The sequence below is a fragment of the Acipenser ruthenus genome, chromosome 43 (assembly GCF_902713425.1).
Source record: "Acipenser ruthenus chromosome 43, fAciRut3.2 maternal haplotype, whole genome shotgun sequence".
Taxonomy (NCBI): domain Eukaryota; kingdom Metazoa; phylum Chordata; class Actinopteri; order Acipenseriformes; family Acipenseridae; genus Acipenser; species Acipenser ruthenus.
Window position 1 is genome coordinate 241,403 of NC_081231.1, and position 20,818 is coordinate 262,220.

The 20,818-nt window shown below is 45.9% G+C and overlaps 2 protein-coding genes across 2 annotated transcripts; one reads left to right on the forward strand and one right to left on the reverse strand.

Moving 5' to 3' along the window:
• On the reverse strand, positions 1-20,341 carry LOC131709351 (large ribosomal subunit protein uL11m-like). Its single transcript, XM_059011792.1, has 6 exons — positions 20,245-20,341; positions 17,388-17,520; positions 2,884-2,979; positions 2,131-2,224; positions 1,548-1,707; positions 1-150 (listed from the first exon to the last, which is right to left on the reverse strand). Exons 2-6 carry the CDS (start codon positions 17,508-17,510, stop codon positions 42-44), a joined length of 582 nt encoding a protein of 193 aa, XP_058867775.1. The 5' UTR covers positions 17,511-17,520; positions 20,245-20,341; the 3' UTR covers positions 1-41.
• LOC117398698 (transmembrane protein 121) lies at positions 9,370-16,698 on the forward strand. Its single transcript, XM_034918376.2, has 3 exons — positions 9,370-9,986; positions 10,992-11,060; positions 15,557-16,698. The coding sequence occupies exon 3, from the start codon at positions 15,577-15,579 to the stop codon at positions 16,528-16,530; it is 954 nt and encodes a 317-aa protein (XP_034774267.2). The 5' UTR covers positions 9,370-9,986; positions 10,992-11,060; positions 15,557-15,576; the 3' UTR covers positions 16,531-16,698.
• Positions 20,342-20,818: the final 477 nt, after the last annotated feature.

Genomic DNA, 20,818 nt, shown 5'->3' on the forward strand with positions numbered 1-20,818 from the left:
TTTGACGGCACACGTTTTTATTGTGATTGTCGGTTCTTATTTTATTTTTTCTTTCCCGATGTCAGCTCTTCCGCCGCCGCCGCCGCCTCGTCCGATCGGCGCTTCTCTTCCCGATCCTGCAGGAAACGCCGGTACTCTTCAGCGGACAAGCTGGGAGAGGAGAGGAGGAGGAGGAGGAGGAGGAGGAGGAGGAGGAGAGAGAGAGAAGAGGAGGAGGATGAGGGAGAGGGGAGAGAGGAGAGACAGAGAGAGAGGGGAGGAGAGAGAGAGGAGATGAGGGAGAGGAGAGGAAGAGGGGGAGAGAGAAGGGAGGAGAGATAGAGGGAGACAGAGAGGAGAGAGACAGAGAGGGGAAAAGAGGAAGAGGGGGAGAGAGAAGGGAGAGGAGAGGGAGATGATGGAGAGTGGGGGGGAGAGAGAGAGGAGATGAGGGAGAGGGGAAGAGAGGAGAGAGAGGGGGGAGAGAAGAGGAAGAGGGGGAGTGAAGGGGGAGGAGAGAGAGAGAGAGGGGAGATGACGGAGAGAGTGGGGGGAGAGAGGAGAGAGAGGGAGATGGGGAGAGGGGAGAGTAGAGAGGGGGGAGGGAAGAGGAAGAGGGGGAGAGAGAAGGGAGAGGAGAGGGAGGGAGACAGAGAGGACAGAGAGGGGGATGATGGAGAGAATGGGTAGGAGAGAGAGAGGGTAGATGAGGGATAGGGGTGAGAAAGAGAGGAGAGAGAGGGGGAGAGGAGAGAGAAAGAGAGAGAGGGGAAAGAAGATGGAGGGGGAGAGAGAAGGGAGAGGAGAGAGAAGAGGGAGAGAGGAGAGAGGAAGAGGGGGAGAGAAAGAAGGGAGGAGAGAGAGAGAGAGAAGGTAGTTTATTCTGTTAAAGCATTTCAATATTTAGTAACATTTGTTGTACAATAACTGTGGACAAAAAAATGATCAATTTTAAACGTTTGTTTTTTTTTTTTAAATCGTGAAATATCTTCAATTACTATTTGACCTGGCGTGAAATAAGCAAATTATTATTTATACCATGAAAAAAAAAAAAAAAAAGGACAGCCCTCGGTCTCATTAAACTACACTCACTACAAACTATAAATAGGACACCTGACATTTCGAGCAGCACAGAGCTCCACAAGTGAAGTTCGGTGTATCATTTAAAATCATGTTTCAAGAACCCCCCCCCCCCCCCCCCAACAAGAGGCAATAAACGAGACTTTGAACTAATAAAAAATAAAATTAAAACAAATCGCCAAGGACTAGAACCCATCATTCGATTATCAAGACGGAGCTCTCCGCAGACGAGGGGTCGCTGGTGTGGATCGGGGGGCTGATTCCCCGTTCAGAGTGAATTCAGAAACAGCTGCTCGGGTTTGTGTGGGTCGCTGCTTTTCTTAAAGACTCTGCGGAGAACAGCGACCCACACGAATCCAAGCAGCTGTTTCTGAATTCACTCAAAAAAAAAAAATCGCCCGATTGTGGAGGGCTCCATCCGGGTAATCCTAAGGAATCATTTCCCTCGGAAACATCGGGGTAAGAGGAAAGCGAAGCAGGGTCCTCACTCGTTGACGACTCGGATGCCCAGGGAGCGGGCGCTGCCGATGATGCACCGGACCACGTTCTCCAGAGACATGTTCTGCAGGGCGAAGCTCTCGTCCTGCGCTTTGACCCGCGCGATCTCGTAGACGTGCTTCACCGTCACCATGCCCGCGACCTCGTGACCTGGACGCACACGCAAAAACACAGAGAACCGTTGAAAAACCAAAACACGGGACTTTGTTAACAGGGCTAGCCTGATCCGGTTTGTCAAATCAAAATTGAAATTGCTTTGTTGAAGTGAGGAGAGGGAAGGGGAAGATGAAGGGAGAAGGAGGGGTTAAAGGGAGGTTGATAAAGTTGATAAGAGATCGTGGCTTTTTATAAAGCACGGTCTAACATTGCTGTAAAACCCTCCAGCAGGGTGTTATAATTTCAAGACGCCACAAGAGGGTGCTATTGTACCTTCTGAATGGTTTTAGTTAAAACGCACAGATATAAACTCGTGTGCAAAGAAAGAGGACTTTCGTTACCAAAAAATAATAGGGGTACAAATATTCGGGAGGGGAACCAGTATTGATGTGTGACACGGTCCAGAATTCAGCCCACCTGTCTTCCCCGCTCCCCTCTCGATCCCGGCCGCAGCCTTCAGGAAGTACGAGACGGTCGGCTGATTAATCTTCAGATCGTACGTCCGGTCAGGCTGAGAGAGAGAGAGAGAGAGAGAGAGAGAGAGAGAGAGAGAGAGAGAGATATGGGAGAGAGGGGAGAGAGAGGGGGGGAAGAGGAGAGAGAGAGCAAGAGAGGGGGAGAGAGCGAGAGAGAGAGGAGAGTGAGAGAGAAAGAAAGAAAAAGAAAGAAAGAAAGAAAGAAAGAAAGAGAGAGAAGGGGAAGAAAGAGAGACAGAGAAAGTGTAAGAGAAAAAGGAGGGAGAGAGAAAGAGGAGAGAGAGAGTAAGAGAAATAGAGGGATAGAGAAAGAAAGGAGAGAAAGGAGGGAAAAAAGAGGGAGGGAGTGTAAGAAAAATAGAGGAAGGGAGAGAGAAAGAAAGGAGAGAGTAAGAAAGTGGAAGGAGGGAGAGAGAAAGGAGGGAAAAAGTGTAAGAAAAAGGAGAGTAAAAGTGAAATGAAGGAAGGAGTGTGAAAGAAAAAGAAGAGAAATTGAGCAAAAGAAAAAAAGTAAAGAATATGAATGTTAGCATCACTTATTTGTGGGAAAGGGTTAATTTTAATATTATAAAACCTGCACGCACACAAACAGCCTTAAAAAAAATAAATAAAGAGTCAGTAAAACGGTTCATAAATTTTTGCGAGTGGGGCTGGCGGTCTCGTAAACACAGAGAGAAAGCGCTGGCCGGCTCACCTTCACAAAGACCTTGATGGGCAGAGGGATGCCTTCCTTGATGTCCTTGGTCTTCTCATTGAAATCCTTGCAGAACTGCCCGATAGGAATGCCTCTCTGCAGCGAGAGAGAGAGAGAGGAGACGCTGTGATCACATCAATCAGGAACCAGCTCCGCTGCAGCCCCGCTATCGGCCACAGGGGGGCACTGGTGCGCGGTGAACCCTGGATTCCCCTGCCCTCCCTACCGGGGCGGTGCTCAGCCGATTGTGCCCCGCCCCCTAGGAACTCCCGGTCACGGTCGGCAGTGACATAGCCTGGATTCGAACCTGCGATCTCCAGGCTATAGGGAGCATCCTGCACTCCACGTGGAGCGCCTTTACTGGATGCGCCACTCGGGAGCCAGACAGATAGATACAGCGAGAGCGAGAGACACACAGACAGACATGCATGCAGAGAGAAAGAAAGATAGAGTGAGATTGAGATACACACACACACACACACACACACACACACACACACACACACAGACAGACAGACAGACAGACAGACAGACAGACAGAGACAGACAGAGCGAGAGCAAGAGAGACACACACACACACACAGACAGACATGCAGAGAGAGAGAGAGAGAGACACAGACATACATGCAGAGAGAGAGAGACAGACAGGCAGGCAGGGAGAGACAGAGAGAGAGACGGGGAAAGGGGTAGACAGAGAGAGCAGAGGGAGATAGGGAGAGAAAGAGAGAGAGAGAGGAGAGGGAGAGAGGGGGGTGATAGAGAAAAGAGAGATAGAGACAGAGTGGAGAGGGAGAGACAGAGAGGAGAGGACAGAGAGGAGAGGAGGAGAGAGAGGAGTGGGACAGAGGGGGGGGAGAGACGAGAGACAGGGGAGGAGAGAGGGAAGGAGAAGAGGGAGAGGGAGAGGAGAGAGAGATGCAGGGAAGAGGAGAGGAGGGGGAGATTGAAATGGTTTTTAGTTTTATTATTAGTGAAATCAGTTCTAAAATTTCCATTTGTTAATGACACCCAGAGGAACACGCTGAATATTTCCGGGCAGATCTCCGCAAAATCAAGAAATCAGGACACACACAAAAAAAAAAAAAAAAAAAAAAATCGCATTAAACGACCGCTTCCCTCCCAAGAGCCCAGGCATTCAGGAGAAAAAATAAATCCTTCCGAAACACAAAAGCTATTACACTGCGCTTTATCTAAACACGGGCTGTCAGGCACCCGATAGCAGGCTGCATGTAGCGCAGGGAGCCGTGTGCGTGTGTGAGTGATTACTCTAGCATTGACGCTTATCTCTGCTCAGCCAGACTTTCAGATTAACACCCCTAATAGCTCCACTTCCCTTGTAAGAGACGATAAAGACTAATGCACTCATGTAACTAAAAAGACTAAGGGATTCTGGTTGTCAGAACTACAAATAGTCCAATTTGGAAGTGGCTCCAGTAAAAACCCAACTGTATAAATGAGTAATTGTATGTAAAAATAATGTGATATCTTGTAACAATTGTAAGTCGCCCTGGATAAGGGCGTCTGCTAAGAAATAAATAATAATAATAATAATAATAATAATAATAATAATAATAATAATAATAATAATAATAATAATTATTAATAATAATAATAATAATAGAGGGTAGTTAGCGGTTGGTTGCACCTGAATGGAGTTACAGCCGAATAACTCCTTTCTATTGATAATTGGTAAGGTGACAGAACAGACTGCACTCAGGTAGGCTCCGAGCTTCTAGAGTATAAATAGCAGGTATAGAAGCGACACAGACAGAGGAGCTCCCAGTGCCTCCAGATCATCGGTGTGTCAGTCTCCCATCAGTCAGGGTTTTGACATATTTTTAAACTTCGTAGTTGAACAAGCTTCTCAAAAGTCACAGAATAACGATTCACTGAAGAAAAAAAAAAAAAAAAGCCACGAGTTAAGCGAGCTACTGAATAATTAATCCCCCCCACCATCTGTATCGGACTAAATTAATTACCTCCGCCTCAATTACTTATTCATAACGGATCTTGAGCGTTGGCGAGATCAGCTTTTATATCTCCGAGAGCGGTTTCGTATTTTCAAGGGAAATGGCCGTCGCATAAAATGTAGTTTTTCAGATACTCCCCCGCCTCGCACAGGGAAGCATTGTAAAGCACAGAGAGGTCTGGGAAAGCATAGGGAAGCATTGTAAAGCACAGAGAGGTCTGGTAAAGCATAGGGAAGCATTGTAAAGCACAGAGAGGTCTGGAAAAGCATAGGGAAGCATTGTAAAGCACAGAGAGGTCTGGTAAAGCATAGGGAAGCATTGTAAAGCACAGAGAGGTCTGGTAAAGCATAGGGAAGCATTGTAAAACACAGAGAGGTCTGGTAAAGCATAGGGAAGCATTGTAAAGCACAGAGAGGTCTGGGAAAGCATAGGGAAGCATTGTAAAGCACAGAGAGGTCTGGTAAAGCATAGGGGAGCATTGTAAAGCACAGAGAGGTCTGGTAAAGCATAGGGAAGCATTGTAAAGCACAGAGAGGTCTGGTAAAGCATAGGGGAGCATTGTAAAGCACAGAGAGGTCTGGTAAAGCATAGGGAAGCATTGTAAAGCACAGAGAGGTCTGGTAAAGCATAGGGAAGCATTGTAAAGCACAGAGAGGTCTGGGAAAGCATAGGGAAGCATTGTAAAGCACAGAGAGGTCTGGTAAAGCATAGGGAAGCATTGTAAAGCACAGAGAGGTCTGGTAAAGCATAGGGAAGCATTGTAAAGCACAGAGAGGTCTGGTAAAGCATAGGGAAGCATTGTAAAGCACAGAGAGGTCTGGGAAAGCATAGGGAAGCATTGTAAAGCACAGAGAGGTCTGGTAAAGCATAGGGAAGCATTGTAAAGCACAGAGAGGTCTGGGAAAGCATAGGGAAGCATTGTAAAGCACAGAGAGGTCTGGTAAAGCATAGGGAAGCATTGTAAAGCACAGAGAGGTCTGGTAAAGCATAGGGAAGCATTGTAAAGCACAGAGAGGTCTGGTAAAGCATAGGGAAGCATTGTAAAGCACAGAGAGGTCTGGGAAAGCATAGGGAAGCATTGTAAAGCACAGACAGGTGTGGCACTTTGTAATTAAGACATATGGAAAGCACATTAAGATACAAACCATGGTAAGCTATGGTAACTGCACTGTATAACCATGGGAAAAGCTTGGGGGAGGAGGAGGGCACTGCAAGATGACCGTGGAGTTTTCTTCCAAGGGCGTTTGAAAATGCAAAGCAGGAATCAATCAATCCAGAGACCGGTTCTATCCATAAGATTTAGCGGCGATCCGTGATGCCAAAGATAACAGAACGTTGTGGTAACTCAGAGAGACATCACCTCCCTCGCTGCACGAGGGGAGGGGGGGGGGGCAGGCTAATGGGAAATTGATGGGGCTGCTGGATGAGGAGGGAGAGCAACCGTGGCATTTCGTAAAACTCAAGAAAAAAAAAATTGCATGAATTCTTCACACTGCTGTACAGCGCAGTCCAGGTCTGTTTATAAACCTGGGGAGTTTTTTTTGCCAGCGGTCGATAAGGGCTGTTTTTATATATTGCAAAGTTTTTTTTTTTTTTTAAATTGGAAAATTAAGTCCCCCTGAGCGAGTCGCTTCACCTCCTTGTGCTCCGTCCTTCGGATGAGACGTAAAACAAACGAGCTCCTATTGGAAGTGACTCAGCAGCAGCAGCAGTTGTTGATGAAGCAGAGTTCACCCCCCCTAGTCTCTGGAAGCCGCTTTGGATAAAAGCGTCTGCTAAATGACTCAATAATAATAAACTGAAGACGGTAGGAGAGCTTTTTAGAGTTTAATGAGGCTCACACTGCCTCCCTACCCCAAACCCTGCAGTGTCTGACAAGGCATTAAGCGTGTATGCAGAGCACAGATGTGGGAGGAGATGGGATTCACATTGATATTCAACGGAACGGCACAGAGTCTACGGGGAGCTCTGTTTAAGAAGCAAGGTCTTGGGCTTGACCTGCGCAAATCTCTCTGGAAAGAGATTGTGAGTCTATCAGCATCTGAATCCTTAAGAGACAGGCGACTGTCAAAACACAAGCACAGGGGCAGTGATAAAATAAACCTATCTGAAGTGAGCTTCCCTGGGATAGCATTATTATTATTATTATTATTATTATTATTATTATTATTATTGCATACAAAATTCATTCGACCCACAGCAGTGCTGGGAATAATACTCTCGTTGCACAGCAGTGTGATCCAGTCCTGGTTTCACCAGGAGTTTAATAATCAGACACACCTGAGCTTGTTAGCTAGACACACTGGGGGCTGATCAAGCTGGTAGCAGTAAAACCTGGACTGGATCACGCTGCTGTGCAACAGGAGTCTTATTCCCATACCTGCTCTGGGTACATTTTGTATACAATAATAATAATAATAATAATAATAATAATAATAATAATAATAATATCCCGCTGTGAAGTTATAGAATTACATCTTTTAATATCGTTGGCACATCACCGTTCTAGCGAGCCCGGTTCTCCTGCCCACACGCTGTGCCACCTGGCTCCCCTGGGACCGGTCTCTCGAAGCTGTGCTGTTTTTTTTTGTGTTTGTTTTTTATAGGAGATGAGCCACCTGTCACATGAACTGCCGGGCTAGTTATCTGCTCTGAGCGCTGAACTGACAAGCTGAGGAAACACACAGGGTGAGACACACACACACACACACACACACACACACAGAAAGGTCAGGAAGGAGGGGGGGTCTCTGTCTGCGTGACTCCCTCCTCTCTCTCTCTCTCTCTCTCTCTCTGTCCGTCTCCCTTTAGATTGGACAGTTAGAGAGTTGTCAGTGGACTGCATTTCCATTATTATTATTATTATTATTCCTTGCTGTTTGATGTCTTTGCTCAGCAGGATTCCCGCGCTGATCCGGCACACCTGTGTAAATCAGTATCCAGTCTCTGGGAAGAATCCTAAACTGCGGCTGTACTCCCACGAGGTTTACAGATCGCATGCCACACGGCAGAGCCCCCCCCCCTCACATGTGTTCTCCTTGTTGTGTGTGTGCCCCCCCCCTCGCCCCCCCCCCCCCCCACGCTCAGGATGCAAAGCCAGGCTCCTGACTTGAGTCTCAGCTGCCGAGGAGATTGAAAACGGGCGTCTCTTTGACATTTGGAGGTATTTGCAAGTGAAGAACAAAATCGCACGAGACGTGACGGCTTTCTGAATGTTTGACTGCCACCTGGGAGGAAAATGAGACCCTAGGATTATATTATCAACCCATTCAGAAACAAATACATTCTTTACTCTCTCTCTCCATCCAGATTTCGATTTCCTGGTGCTCAGGTGTGTCTGATTATTATTATTATTATTATTATTATTATTATTTATTTCTTAGCTGACGCCCTTATCCAGGGCGACTTACAATTGTTACAAGATATCACATTATTTTTTACATACTATTCCCCATTTATACAGTTGGGTTTTTACTGGAGCAATCTAGGTAAAGTACCTTGCTCAAGGGTACAGCAGCAGCGTCCCCCACCTGGGATTGAACCCACGACCCTCCGGTCAAGAGTCCAGAGCCCTAACCACTACTCCACACTGCTGCCCCAAAACTCCTAGTGAAACCAGGACTGGATCACACTGCTGTGCAATGGGAGTCATATCGTTATGATCAAATATATAATTATTTAGTCATTTAGCAGGCATTTGGGGGAGACTAGGGGGGTGAACTGCAGAGTCACTTCCAATAGGAGCTCGTTTGTTTTACGTCTCATCCGAAGGACGGAGCACAAGGAGGTGAAGCGACTCGCTCAGGGTCACACACACACACACACACACACACACACGCACACGCACAGGGAGTCAGCGGCTGAGCCGGGATTTGAACCTCCTGGTATCGAGACCCCTTTTCTCTAAGCGCTGGATCACCAAGCCTCCACTGTTGGCAAACCTACAGCCTCATGTAAAAGTATCACTACTCCTAGCGACAGTGTCTCTACAGGACTGAGCACAAAAGATCACAGACGCATTGTAAATCACGACCGGCTTTTCAGCGGTTATATAAACAGGACGGGTGTGATTAATTGCGCAGCGGCATGGGACGCGCAGGCGGGTGATCTTTACTGAATACATCACACCCAGCGCTCTCTCTCTCTCTCTCTCTAGGCAAGGGCATGTTTCACTGTAGAATACTTTTTTATTTTGTTTTGTAGTTTTGAATTAATTTAACAAATTGTCACACAGTATCACGCCCGCCCCTCTAAGTGTCCTCATTTGAAGGGCAGGCTACATTTTTAACTGCCATTATCTAGCTGTTGTTATAATTGCCTCTTTAAACTATACTGTCCCGATAACTTACTGCAAAAGTTACGTCTAAAATGTATTAAACACTTGCGTTGCGTTTCTTCGAAGTTGCCAATGAATTAGTTGCTTAAATATAGCCTCGTATAAAATGCCTTGCAATAAATTAAGTGCTGTGATTGGCTGAACAAGATCACATGACCGTGCGGCTCATAAGCAAGAAGAGGAAAAAAACGATCTTGTGCAAAGTTGAGTTGGTTTGTTTTTATATAAGACTGTTTCAACTGTCGTGAGATCCTATAGGAACTTAAGCAAAACAGAAAAAACGCTGTCTAAATATATATTAAAACATCATAATAATTGCTGTTCAACAGCGTGAAAACTATTCAGCTGAAGATCGGTCTCGCCTCCTTTTCTGCGTCCACAGAACTATAAGTGGATTAAACTAGCTGAAACATTTCATACTGGCGACAGACGATAAGCAAATCTGCTTTAAATTATGAGAGAGAGAGAGAGAGAGAGAGAGAGAGAGAGAGAGAGAGAGAGAGAGTGAGAGAGAGAGAGTCTTGGTGCACAAACCCTTTCTGAAATGCAGGATTTTAACGGCTTGTTGGATCAAGCACGCTTTTCTTTGAAGATGAAAAACGACGAGGATGGGGATTCGTGTGGTTATGAACATCACATTTAAAACAGGAGGCGGGTAGTCGGCTTCCCTTTCTGGCGATCCCTCGATAAAGGCAGCCGGACACGAATCCGGACCGCTGTCACACTGAGCGACATACCGGCCAGGGAGTCGAGAGTCCGTATTTATTTGAGGAAGAACACACGTGAACACAAAACACGTGGGTAATATTTATTAAATCTACTGTATTATTTTATTTATTTTTATTAATAGCCGCGTTTCCAATTCTCACGGCTTTGTGGATATATAGATAGATAGATAGAGAGAGAGATAGATAGATAGAGATAGATAGAGAGAGATAGATAGAGAGAGAGAGATAGAGACTGATAGATAGATAGAGAGAGAGATAGGGAGAGAGATAGAGAGATAGAGAGAGAGAGAGAGAGAGAGAGAGAGAGAGGAGAGAGGAGAGAGGAGAGATAGATAGACAGATAGATAGATAGATAGATAGATAGATAGATAGATGTATTTTCCTAACACCTGAGCAGAGTTAACTCATTTTCTCTACTTCTAGGCTAAAAAAAAGGGGGTGAATTATTTATTTCTAAATATTTTTGCACGTTTTATTAATGCATTTCATGTGTGTGTGCTTTTACGTTTCACTGCATGCGATTCTGAAGGCACTGGATCAATAACCATTAAAATCACTCTAGTTTGGAATAATTTCACCGTTGTTTCGACCCCAAAACGCATTGTGACTTCCTGGTTTCGGTCTTTCAAACTGAGCCCCTCGGATATGGCGCATGAAACCGCAGTTCGTTTTAAAAAATGTCTGGAAAATTGATAAATGGATCCGAGAAAGGAGACGGTATAAGATTTTTTTGTCCCACAAAGAGAAGACCCCTCTTTAGGTTATCTGTTTGATCCGCTGAAGCACCGGTTAGAATGATCAATATCTTTATTTTTTTGAATTTCATTTTCATGAATATAGCGTCAAAGCAATATCTAGCCCAACAGCCCGCATTTTCTGAGATGCAATATTATAATACGTTAGCAGAATTTTGCTGAAATCGTCTTCCCTCTTATGAATATTATTATTAAGCGCAATCTCGCCTCTGGCGCAGACGGTCGTAGATTCTGAACAGGACTTCTGAAAGTTTCGAGTAATCTGGGAAACGATACTTTCTGTATTTTTATTCATGTTTATTTCTATTTTTTTTTACAGGGAGAAGAAATTGGTCTGTGAAGATTTGGTGGTTGGTCTGTTTCGTGGTGGCGTCCTGTTTTATTTAAGGTAAATTACGCAGGCCGGTGTTATAAGACGCCCCTTGGCACGCCGGGCGCGGTGATGAAGATCAAGTGAACTCTCAAGTCGGCGTATTATTTTATTTTCATCTCAAGGCGCCCTTCACTACGAAGCCCGTTCATCAGGGTTGAGCGCAGCCTGCCTCAGCTGGCTAGTGCAATTCACCCGGCGCTTCTAAAGAAAGAGTTATGCTTATAATTACGCTTGAATACGCTTTGAATTAAACCTCAGAAGAAAGCGAAACGCGAGGATGTTTTTCAAAGCGTGCGGGCCTTGCTGTCAGGGTTTGGGGAAGATTTGTTGACCGTTTATTGTATTTTAATTGTTTTTATATTTTTTTTCCCCTATTTGAATTTGCTCTTGTTTACAACAGACCTTATTGTATTTCATAACAGCTCTTATCTGCAATGTGATAATCTGTAATAACTGTAAGTCGCCCTGGATAAGGGCGTCTGAATTAATAATAATAATAATAATAATAATAATAATAATAATAATAATAATAATAATAATAATAATAATAATAATAATAATAATAACTCAAAAGAATCAGAAAACAGAAACGACGTCTTTTTCACTCAACTCGGGTAAACTATCAATAGGGGTTCGGAGAAAAGGCGGGAGAGCCCGGGTTAGCTGAGATTTGGGGGGAGGGGGGGGGGGCACCGTGGTCATGGAAACGAGGCATACTTCAAACCGGCATTGCCAGTTACCTGAGCGGCCAGGTTGGCGCTGTCTTACAAGCTGTCGCCATGCCAGATAGTTGATAGATCCAGTTCCTCTGCGCCTCAAGATAGCTCGGAGCTAAAGGAATTTACACACGCCTGAATCAATATGTGTCGCTAGTTTTATTTTCTCTCTCTCTCTCTTTGCTCATGGTGTTGTTAATACACTGCTGGTGAAAAACAACTCGACAATAACACAAATAAATGAATAAATACATAAAATAAAATAGGCTCATACGATCGGAGTGGCATCAATAACACACTGATAAGTCAAGTTTACTCAAAAACAAACTGAGTAAAATCATTGCCTTAATATAATTAAGTTTAGCTACTCCATTTATTTTCTTTGTTACGACAACTTTCTCTGGGGCTGACTAAACTCATAACATGTATATTCATGTAACTTATTCCATTTGGAGTTTACTTTTTAATAGTTAGTTTTGAATATTTTTATTATATTTTTAAAACAGTGAAAAGTTAGCTGGGGCAACAGAATTGTGCAATCAACGAGCTATTTCAGCAGCTGCCAGTGAAACGCTTCTGCTTGTGCGCTTATGGCAGCTTTTACAAGGGCTGGAAGCAGACAGGTGCAGAGATGGAGACAGAGGGAGAGGGGAGTGACGTCACATCGGCAGACTGACCACCGAACGAGGGGGGGGGGGGGCGCAGGGGGGGGCACACACACAACACAAGGAGAACACATTATTATTATTATTATTATTATTATTATTATTTTCTTAGCAGACGCCCTTATCCAGGGCGACTTACAATGGTTACAAGATATCACATTATTTTTACATACAATTCCCCATTTATACAGTTGGGTTTTTACTGGAGCAATCTAGGTAAAGTACCTTGCTCAAGGGTACAGCAGCAGTGTCCCCCCACCTGGGATTGAACCCACGACCCTCCGGTCAAGAGTCCAGAGCCCTGACCGCTCCTCCACACTGCTGCCCCATGTGAGGGAGCAGGCGGGGGCACAAGAGACAAGCAAACACAACACACGTGTGCAACCGCACACACACACACACACACACACACACCCAACAACACGATAAACTGTACTGCAAGGGCTGACGGGAATCCAGTCCCCCGATTCTACTTAAACTATTTACGTTTGAACAACTAAATTACATTTGAATGCTCAGCTAACTTAAAACGGATGAGGGTTGTGAATAGAATTTGCATTTAAGTTAATGCAAGTCGATTTAAATTTATTTAGAATGACTCTGGGGTTCGCAGTGTTTATATTATATTATTCAGAGACACGCAGGGAGAATACCAAAGCAGATTGATTTTTCTGGTGGTACTGGGAAACGGCAAAAACACAAAGGCTCCCCCGTTGAAAGACGCCTTTAGAAATTCAATATAAAACACGGCTGTAAATTTTAAAAAAACAGCGCTATACCGGTATGACGGGCAAGTTGATGACGTACAGATTGAAACGTAATTTAAAAAAACAACAAAAACTTTATACAAATGTTAAACAAAAACACACCGCCGGTTGAAAACGTATCCTCCAAAAAGGACACTACAGCATCTCTGAAAGAACTTGGAAATAATGAGTAATTTAAATCCTGAGCCTAATCGACTAGAGGATTAAAAACGCGTCGCCCATGAATTTCATCACCCGAATAGACATACGAGACCCAGGTGGCCGATAGCGAGCGCGGTGGAGCGTGCAGGCCGGAGACAAGGAGGTGTGCTCTGCATTTCACCGAGCCCCCCCCCCCCCCCTCAGACAGCCTAGTGAACCAAGCTCGACCGCACGCCTCTTCATCCATCGATCGTCTGAAAAAAACACGATCTGGAGATTAACAAAAAGAGAAGAGGCTGCTTGTGCGTCAGTTTATAATATAAATAAATAATATTTGAACGTTTTCTCTTGCCCACCGATCATAGGTTATTTGAATTTCTTGTTAGGCTTTTTGTAACTTGGTTTGAGGGAGTCGGGCAGAGGGAGTCTGTTGAGAGAGTGCAAGATCCTCCCTTTCTCTCTGCTCCACCAGCACAGAGAAGAGGGAGGCTGTTCAGAGACTGTAAGAGCCTCCCTTTCTCTCTCTCTCTGCTCCACCAGCACAGAGCAGAGGGAGGCTGTTCAGCGAGTATAAGAGCCTCTCTTTCTCTGCTCCACCAGCACAGCGCAGAGGGAGGCTGTTCAGAGAGTATAAGAGCCTCCCTTTCTCTCTCTCTCTGCTCCACCAGCACAGAGCAGAGGGAGGCTGTTCAGCGAGTATAAGAGCCTCTCTTTCTCTGCTCCACCAGCACAGCGCAGAGGGAGGCTGTTCAGAGAGTATAAGAGCCTCCCTTTCTCTCTCTCTCTGCTCCACCAGCACAGAGAAGAGGGAGGCTGTTCAGAGACTGCAAGAGCCTCCCTTTCTCTCTCTCTGCTCCACCAGCACAGAGCAGAGGGAGGCTGTTCAGAGAGTATAAGAGCCTCCCTTTCTCTCTCTCTGCTCCACCAGCACAGAGGGAGGCTGTTCAGAGAGTATAAGAGCCTCCCTTTCTCTCTCTGCTCTACCAGCACAGAGGGAGGCTGTTCAGAGAGTATAAGAGCCTCCCTTTCTCTCTCTCTGCTCCACCAGCACAGAGGGAGGCTGTTCAGAGAGTATAAGAGCCTCCCTTTCTCTCTCTGCTCTACCAGCACAGAGGGAGGCTGTTCAGAGAGTATAAGAGCCCCCCTTTCTCTTTCTCTGCTCTACCAGCACAGAGGGAGGCTGTTCAGAGAGTATAAGAGCTTCCCTTTCTCTTTCTCTGCTCCACCAGCACAGAGCAGAGGGAGGCTGTTCAGAGAGTATAAGAGCCCCTCTCTCTCTCTCTCTGCTCCACCAGCACAGAGGGAGGATGTTCAGACAGTATAAGAGCCTCCCTTTCTCTCTCTCTGCTCCACCAGCACAGAGGGAGGCTGTTCAGAGAGTATAAGAGCTTCTCTTTCTCTGCTCCACCAGCACAGAGGGAGGCTGTTCAGAGAGTATAAGAGCCCCCCTTTCTCTTTCTCTGCTCCACCAGCACAGAGGGAGGCTGTTCAGAGAGTATAAGAGCCCCTCTCTCTCTCTCTCTGCTCCACCAGCACAGAACAAAGAACGATCATAAGCAAACACTGAACCCTTATAAACAGAATATATGTTTTCCTTATGATTATCATTGTTGTTGTGATTTAATATCGGAGTTATGAATGCGATTAATATTATTCTAGCTGCTGCTGCTGCTGCTTGAACCTCCATCTCGACGGGAGAGATTTCAAACCGAAGCGCCCTGACTTGACCTCTTGACGACCTTTCACAAGATCATGACGCTTTCACACAGTCAAGGCGTCAATACTCAATCTCCAGTGACAAGTCACTTAGCTTTGACATAATGATAAAAAAAAAGGCTTTTCCGTTATCTGATGAAGACAGAGAGACGGGTCGAGACGGGACAGCGGCCAAGACGCGAGAATTTCCATTCCAGCTCACTTAAAAACTCTCTCTCGTTCAGAAGGGAGTTAAAAACTCACTGAGATTTCTCTTACAAAAAAAAAAAAGGAGGGCAGCACACAAGATAAAAAAGATTTTAAAAAAATGATGTTACTATTTTGAAAACTGCTTAGTAGAATCGCTGGTTAAACCAATCAACTGCGTATTGCAAATCAGAAACCACGGCAGTAAGCAGCTTTGTAGAATCGCGGGTTATTTTAAAATCAATCAAAACTGTGACTTAGGAGAAATTAGCAGTTGAAATTTATGTTAAAATACTTTTGCTCTCTGTCTCCCCCTACAGGACGGCGTGGGCGGCGCAGCATGGCCCCTCCCCCTCCTGCTAATAAACCCCACGCCTGCATGTCCGCCATGGTGATAATCTCCACCATGGCTACCATGGACGTCTACCTGGTGGAGCAGAGCTTGGGGCCCCAAAAAATCGGGGTGTGCATCACGGTGCTGGTGGGAGACCTGTGCTTCCTCATCGCGCTCCGTTACGTGGCCGTGTGGGTGGGGGCGGAAGTGAAGACCCCCCGGCGCGGCTGCGCCATGGTCCTGTGGTTCCTCTACGTCTTTGCGCTGGAGGTCAAACTCTACTTCATTTACCAGAACTACAAGTCCGAGAAGCGAGCGCCGGACCCCCTGGCCAGGAAGACCCTGACCCTGCTGCTCTCCGTGGGGGTCCCCTCCCTCTTCGTAATCCTGGCGGCCACCGACCGCATGGAGCACGTCCGGATCTTCAGGAAGAAGGAGAGCCTCCGGAACCGGATCTTCTGGGTGGTGGTGGACCTCTTAGACGTCCTGGATATTCAGGCCAACCTCTGGGAGCCCCTGAAGAAAGGGCTCCCCCTGTGGGTGGAAGGCGCGACTTTCTTCTACTGCTACTCTCTCCTCCTGGTCCTGCCCTGCGTCTCCTTGAGCGAGATCGGCACGCAAGGGGGGGCCCGAAAGACGGTGGTCTACCCGCTCCTGAGCCTGGCGGTGGTCAACGTCGCCACTCTCTTCATCCGGGGAGGGGTCCTGCTGTGGTATCAGGACCCGCGCGTCTCCACCGTGTTCCTGGGGAAGAACGCGCTGGCCGTGGCGGTCAAGACCTGCGCGGTGCTGCAGCATCGGAGGGAGCTGTCGGACGCCAGCCGAGGGTCCGATCGGAACGCTCCGAGTCTCAACGACACCCCCCCCGCCTCGTCCCGCAATCACACCCCCGCTCGCACGCACACGGGCTCCCAACACACCGAATCGTTAGCCCCCTCTTTCATATCCAGGGAACTGTAGCCCCTCCTCCTCCTCCTCTCTATATATAAATGAAGGTTCTTTTTTTTCCTTTTGAAATATAGATACTGAAATTTCTGATACCGCTAGTTATTCACTGGAATACTGTATGGGGTTTCTCATTTATTATGGTCTGTATTTGTTTCTAACTGTACAACATTCAATAAAAACGTCCACACGATTGTTCTAGTGGTTTGTACTTCAGTCCTTTCTATACAGTGTCTTTTCAATGCAGTTTGAAATTCACCATGTCCAGAAACGTATGCAGAGAATGGTAAGTGCACGATCAGAAGCTAGTCTCTCTCTCCGTCGCTAGAATTAATTCAAAATTGATTTCTGTGTGCGTTACGATGTTGTCAGTGTTCGTTTATTTTCTCCCCCCTTCCCCCCCCTCTCTCCCTCCTCTCTTCTCCTCTCAAGACCAGACAGTAACAAGACATTACTGTCAAGAACTGTACAAATAACACACAGGAATGCCCTCAGGGTCAGGTTTGTTGTGTGTGTGCGTGTGTCTCTGTGTGTGTGTGTGCGCGTGCGTCCGTCTCTGTGTCTGTCTGTCTGTGTGTGTGTGTGTGTGTGTGTGTGTGTGCGCAAGCGTGTGCGTGTGTGTCTCTGTCTGTCTGTCTGTCTGTGTGTGTGTCTGTGTCTCTGTCTCTGTCTCTGTGTGTGTACGTGCATCTGTCTGCCTGTCTGTCTGGGTCTGGGTGCAGCGTTGACAGCAGGGTGCAGCGTTGACAGCAGGGTGCAGCGTTGACAGCAGGGTGCAGTATTAACAGCATGGGTGGATTATCCTTCCGCCTCCAACTCCATACTAGAAATTTTAACGAGCAAGAGAGGGAGGCAGAGACCGGCGGTCCTACCTGCCCCAGAACGGGTCCCAGCGGGGGTCCAGGGGCAGCCTGCCCGGCACGCACGATCGCTCGGATCACGTTCCCCACGTCAGCCTTCCTCACCGACTTGGCAGCCTTCGAAATCTTAGACATCACAGCAAACCTGCAAACGAGGGACAGGAATAAAGACTCCTGTTGCACAGCAGTGTGATCCAGTCCAGGTTTTACTGCTACCAGCTTGATCAGCCCCCAGTGTGTCTAGCTAACAAGCTCAGGTGTGTCTGATTATTAAACTCATGCTGAAACCAGGACTGGATCACACTGCTGTGGATTCTAGTAGTATTGATTTGAACGTGACGAGGTCTCGCAGCTCCACCTTGTGGGCACTTAATGGAACTGCAGACAGTTAGACACTGTCTAAGCTCCAAGCTTGTATCAAATGGCCAATGCATATTCTGTGCCTAATATTTGTGATTGCTGCACCCAGTCCTGGGGTTCAGAGCTCCCCTCAATGAAGTCTAGTATTATTATTATTAATATTGAAATGATCAGGAGTCAGGAGTTTGAGCAGGATTAGAAACTCACACTAGCCCTGCTGCTGCTGCACCCAGTCCTGGGGTTCAGAGCTCCCCTCAATGAAGTCTAGTATTATTATTATTAATATTGAAATGATCAGGAGTCAGGAGTTTGAGCAGGGTTAGAAACTCACACTAGCCCTGCTGCTGCTGCTGCTGCTGCTGCACCCAGTCCTGGGGTTCAGAGCTCCCCTCAATGAAGTCTAGTATTATTATTATTAATATTGAAATGATCAGGAGCCAGGAGTTTGAGCAGGGTTAGAAACTCACACTAGCCCTGCTGCTGCTGCTGCTGCTGCACCCAGTCCTGGGGTTCAGAACTCCCCTCAATGAAGTCTAGTATTATTATTATTAATATTGAAATGATCAGGAGCCAGGAGTTTGAGCAGGGTTAGAAACTCACACTAGCCCTGCTGCTGCTGCACCCAGTCCTGGGGTTCAGAGCTCCCCTCAATGAAGTCTAGTATTATTATTATTAATATTGAAATGATCAGGAGCCAGGAGTTTGAGCAGGGTTACAAACTCACACTAGCCCTGCTGCTGCTGCTGCTGCACCCAGTCCTGGGGTTCAGAGCTCCCCTCAATGAAGTCTAGTATTATTATTATTAATATTGAAATGATCAGGAGCCAGGAGTTTGAGCAGGGTTAGAAACTCACACTAGCCCTGCTGCTGCTGCTGCTGCTGCTGCACCCAGTCCTGGGGTTCAGAGCTCCCCTCAATGAAGTCTAGTATTATTATTAATATTGAAATGATCAGGAGCCAGGAGTTTGAGCAGGGTTAGAAACTCACACTAGCCCTGCTGCTGCTGCACCCAGTCCTGGGGTTCAGAGCTCCCCTCAATGAAGTCTAGTATTATTATTATTAATATTGAAATGATCAGGAGCCAGGAGTTTGAGCAGGGTTACAAACTCACACTAGCCCTGCTGCTGCTGCTGCTGCACCCAGTCCTGGGGTTCAGAGCTCCCCTCAATGAAGTCTAGTATTATTATTATTAATATTGAAATGATCAGGAGCCAGGAGTTTCAGCAGGGTTAGAAACTCACACTAGCCCTGCTGCTGCTGCTGCTGCTGCTGCTGCACCCAGTCCTGGGGTTCAGAGCTCCCCTCAATGAAGTCTAGTATTATTATTATTAATATTGAAATGATCAGGAGCCAGGAGTTTGAGCAGGGTTACAAACTCACACTAGCCCTGCTGCTGCTGCTGCTGCACCCAGTCCTGGGGTTCAGAGCTCCCCTCAATGAAGTCTAGTATTATTATTATTAATATTGAAATGATCAGGAGCCAGGAGTTTCAGCAGGGTTAGAAACTCACACTAGCCCTGCTGCTGCTGCTGCTGCTGCTGCTGCACCCAGTCCTGGGGTTCAGAGCTCCCCTCAATGAAGTCTAGTATTATTATTATTAATATTGAAATGATCAGGAGCCAGGAGTTTGAGCAGGGTTACAAACTCACACTAGCCCTGCTGCTGCTGCTGCTGCACCCAGTCCTGGGGTTCAGAGCTCCCCTCAATGAAGTCTAGTATTATTATTATTAATATTGAAATGATCAGGAGTCAGGAGTTTGAGCAGGGTTAGAAACTCACACTAGCCCTGCTGCTGCTGGTGCTGCACCCAGTCCTGGGGTTCAGAGCTCCCCTCAATGAAGTCTAGTATTATTATTATTAATATTGAAATGATCAGGAGCCAGGAGTTTGAGCAGGGTTACAAACTCACACTAGCCCTGCGGCTGCAGGTTTACTAACAGGAGCTGTTCATGCAACTATAAGGGAGGAACAGTATTTAACATCAGACTCCAGGCTCCTGATCATTGCAATAATAATAATAATAATAATAATAATAATAATAATAATAATAATAATAATACAGTATATATAATTGCAGGGCTAGTGGGAGTTGCAAGCCACGGTACTCGTATGAAGACAATGCAGTTCCATTTTAATTACAAACAAGGGTTTCAAAGTCAGCAACGCATCATAATTGTAACAGAATTACCCACGCATTACCGGTGAAGTTAAAATAACGACGTATACTACAAAAATCACACCAAATGTGGCTGTTTTTGTACAGAACAAAAAAAAAAAACGTATTTTTACACTGAATTTCGGCAGAGATTTGAAAACCCTGCAATTGGTCAAATTGGTTTTGAAAAATCAGAACACAAAATCGACTACTCTCGCTTTTTGTGTGTGTTTTTAATGACATGCAGTCGCTGTGTCTGTAAACGCTCGTTATTATAAATTCTCCTTGCTTAACCAGGAGTGCAAACCTTCTATAAACCGCAATTCAAACTAACTCTTTCATTTCATAACTCACTCAATCCGGCAGAACCGCTTCCAAAGAAACCAGGCAATGATCCTTCACGCCGCAGCTGACACTGCGGGGCGCAGACATGTTGGGTTAAAGTTTACAAGGCGGGACATCCGGCAGCAGGATTGTTTTTTTAAGCTGTAGTGCCATCAAAAATAAAAAAAACACATTTTAAATTTGCATTATAAGGTTGACATACTGTCTCATTGTTTTGACTTAGGATCTCGTTATTTCGACTTACTGTCTCGAGTTAGGATCTTGTTATTTCGACTTACTAACTCGTTAATTCGAGATAGTAAGTCGAAATAAGGAGTTCCTAAGTCGACATAATGAGATAGTAAGTCATCCTTATAATGGAAATTTAAAATGTATTTCGGTTTATGTTGATTTGTTTTGTGTTTTGGTGGCGGGAATGTGCTTTCATAGGGCTGGCAGCCTCAGGTGTGAATAATGTGGAGAGGTGAAGGGAACCTGTATTTAAGGTGTCAGCGTTTTACAATTTAAACCGCTCTTATTTTTCGACCCATATATAAGAAATAATGTAGATAAAATAACCTAAACAGAAGGGGGGGCGGTGGAG